General features: G+C 35.4%; 1 protein-coding gene across 1 annotated transcript; it reads right to left on the reverse strand.

Moving 5' to 3' along the window:
* Positions 1 to 227: 227 nt before the first annotated feature.
* Positions 228 to 2,399, reverse strand: LOC150086345 (methionine synthase reductase-like). Its single transcript, XM_090371281.1, has one exon. The coding sequence runs from the start codon at positions 2,397 to 2,399 to the stop codon at positions 228 to 230; it is 2,172 nt and encodes a 723-aa protein (XP_090227407.1).
* Positions 2,400 to 3,218: the final 819 nt, after the last annotated feature.

Raw genomic sequence — 3,218 nt, forward strand, 5'->3', positions numbered from 1 at the left:
AAATTGGATTATTCCTGTATTGTACAATTTTACATCAGTAAATAAACTTTAAAATTGAATAAGTTATGTCATTAATACTACATGCAATTAAATGGAGTTTTAGCTGATGAAGAATAAGGAACAACCATTGTTAACACAATATTAAAATCATATCCACTATTTACTTTAAATAAACTAAGATTCATCTTAAAATCATTTTGTAAAAATTACCAAAAAAATAGGAATATTTATGCCCAAATGTCTTGTATGTATTGGTTATCAAATTGCAGTTGCTTCATGAAATTCTCTGCCTCTTCTAAAGTACAATCTTTAACTTTCTGATAACTGTCAATAAATGCACTATACACATCCTTTGCCATGTGTTTGGCATCACCACAGACATAAATCTTTGCATGTTTTCTTTCTATGAGTTCTATGAGTTCAATGCTGTAATGTTTAATATTATCTTGGACATAACGAGGAAAAAACTCTGCTTCAGGTGGCAAAGGGTCACGAGAAAAAGATAACACTAGCTGCGTGAGTATTTTTCTTGAAACAAAATACTCAAGTCCTTCTTCATACAGAAAATCCTGCTCCTTGTGTCTACAACCAAAAAATAACCAAGTGTCACCAATCATATTTGCACCTTTTTCTTTTATTTGCTGTTCCCTGTGAGAAAGGAAACCCACAAAAGGAGCCACTCCTGTTCCTGGTCCAATCATGATAAGAGGAATGGAGAGATCTTCTGGAAGTCTAAAATGGGTATTCTTTCTTTTATAAATGGCAATTTTTTGTTCAGAATTTAATGAGAGACCTTTGAAATCTTGGGTTAACACAGACAGAGAATCCCTAGGTGGTGATAAGAGAGATGAATTTGTTAATTTCTGGAGCCACCCTGTGCAGATACCTTGCCGTGCTTTGTATCTTCCTTGTCCTGCTGGAATTTCTATAACATTGAATGCTATCCTGAACTGACTGGGATCCACAAGGGGTGAATTAACTACAGAATAAAACCTGGGTTGCAACTTTGTTAGATGCTGGAGCACTACTTCAACTGGAGGACAACATGAAGGAAATGCCTTTAGGATGTCCAACAGATTTATTCGATTTTCTACAATAAGTGAAGTATACAGAGATGCACCCTCTCTGCTACTTAATAAAAGAAGCTTTTGTTTCTCCGTTTTATTAGTTGTATACTCAGCCAAAACACGAAGAAACATCTTCTTTGGAACCGAACGTATTTCACAACAAGTTTGAAATAGAGATCTCAAAGTTGCTTGATTTCTGAGATGGGAGAAAGATCTTGGGCTGCATTTTGAACCAATAATAACCTTACAACAGGAATCAGAATTTTCCAAAATTCCCAACCTCTCTAAAAGAAATTCTACTTCATCTTCTGGGTTAGGACAAAGGAAACCAAAGGCATCTCCTGGTTGATATTCAATACTGCTACCAGAAATATCCACTGTTACTTCCAGAGTACTTTTCACAGTGGGCAATTCAGTCAAACGTCTTGCTGCTACTAACCAGGCTTCTATCACTGATGATGCTGCTGAAGGCAATAAGTCAATTTCAGGTAACTTCAAATCAGTTTCCACTTCAGGAGTAAATGCAACTGTAAGATAAGATGCTGGTATACTTGGAAGATGAAGGGAATCTACATCAACTGGTGGTAATGACAAAAATGCTTCCGATTCCATTTTCAAAAACTCAGAAATTGTTTGGCTTTTTGAATGCTGAATACTAACATGATAATTACTTGGAGACAATTTCTCCAATGGGAAAGTTTTTAGTGTTACTTTTTCACCACTTGTCACAGGAGATAATTCATATTTGGTGTCTGTAGTTATTTCACTCTTTTTGTTTTCCAAAGGTAGATTGCTGTTTTCAGCACTATAAATGCTAAATGATGATCCAATATCTTTTGATACTGATGTCTCAGATTTTAGATGATATGCCAATGCAGGCCATAAACCATCAATCCACTTCTCAATAACATCTTCAGAATCAGTGGCATCATCTACATAACTGGTATCATAAAAGTGCAGTGCACCAAGTTCCCGTAACCTTTTATCTACAGCTTTCCCACAGCCACAAAAACTGTTGTAATTTGAATCCCCAAGAGCCAGCAATGCATAATGAACACCTTTCAAAAAAATACTTGGATGTGTTTTTTTGTGAATCTTATTCCAAAACTTCAGTGCTGTATCTGGGGGTTCACCATCACCTGTTGTAGAGATGACCAGAACTACACAATTTTCCCTTTCAATACAAAACAGTTTATCGATAGAACTTAAACAATGCAATTCAGCTTCCAAACCAAAATTTTCTGCGTTTTTAGAAATTTCTTCTGCAATAGCTTGTGCTTGACCTTTTTGAGAACCATACAGAAGCAAAAATTTGTTCTTTTCACTTGGCATATATACTAATACTTAAAATTGCTACGATTCTCTGTATTCACGCTCTATACACGAAGTTATTACAACAGCTATACTCACAGATTATTCTATTTCGTAGTCTCCCTTGTTATTACACCCGGGTCTGCTCCAAAAACGCTTTATCGATATTACTCAATAACGGAGTCGAGCCACTAAATCATGATTACGTACGTTAAAACCATCAACTTATCAAATGCTAGATCAACCACCAATCAGATGAAGAAAACAAGTTTCTAAAGCCTAAATTTTGCTTATACATGTTGAAACTCCAACCTTTGATCACTACTTAAAAAATTAAAACTTCCACCAAAACACGTGTGTCAAAAAGAAAGCAGCGCCACCTGCTACTCTACTTTTAAGATTAATTTCATATTTGTATTTTACAATTGATGTTGTTATTGCAGGTTTTGGCACAAGGGCTACAGCGACCCTATTGTGCCTTTCAAATTAATATAATGGTTTCAAGTTAAATTTTTAGAGGTGAGAGAACACACTTATCTTCTTTAGAAAGGAGAAAAATTCATCTAGGTTTGCTTCATTTCCCAAGATGTGCTCCTGCCCATGGAGATGGTGCACAACGTCCAGGAGATAGATGTGGACTACAAAAAGTTCATAGAGGAATCATACAGAAGACGCATCATCAGGGACCAGCTTTCGTCTTCAACCGAGTGACTGCCATCGTCTTTTCATCGCTTTTCATGTGTCTTCATTTCCCATGTTCATGTTAATTTTATATGTAAAATATGTAATTATACGTTTTATGTCCTAATATATGTTTTATGTAATTTTTCTTTTGGAAAA

Source organism: Mastigoproctus giganteus, chromosome 4 (assembly GCF_048544385.1).
Source record: "Mastigoproctus giganteus isolate SK-2022 chromosome 4, ASM4854438v1, whole genome shotgun sequence".
In the NCBI taxonomy this organism is placed as follows: Eukaryota; Metazoa; Arthropoda; class Arachnida; order Uropygi; family Thelyphonidae; genus Mastigoproctus; species Mastigoproctus giganteus.

Bases quoted from the DNA above. Each gene is read 5' to 3' on its own strand.
- LOC150086345 (XM_090371281.1), bottom strand. From the start codon at position 2,399: ATGCCAAGTGAAAAGAACAAATTTTTGCTTCTGTATGGTTCTCAAAAA.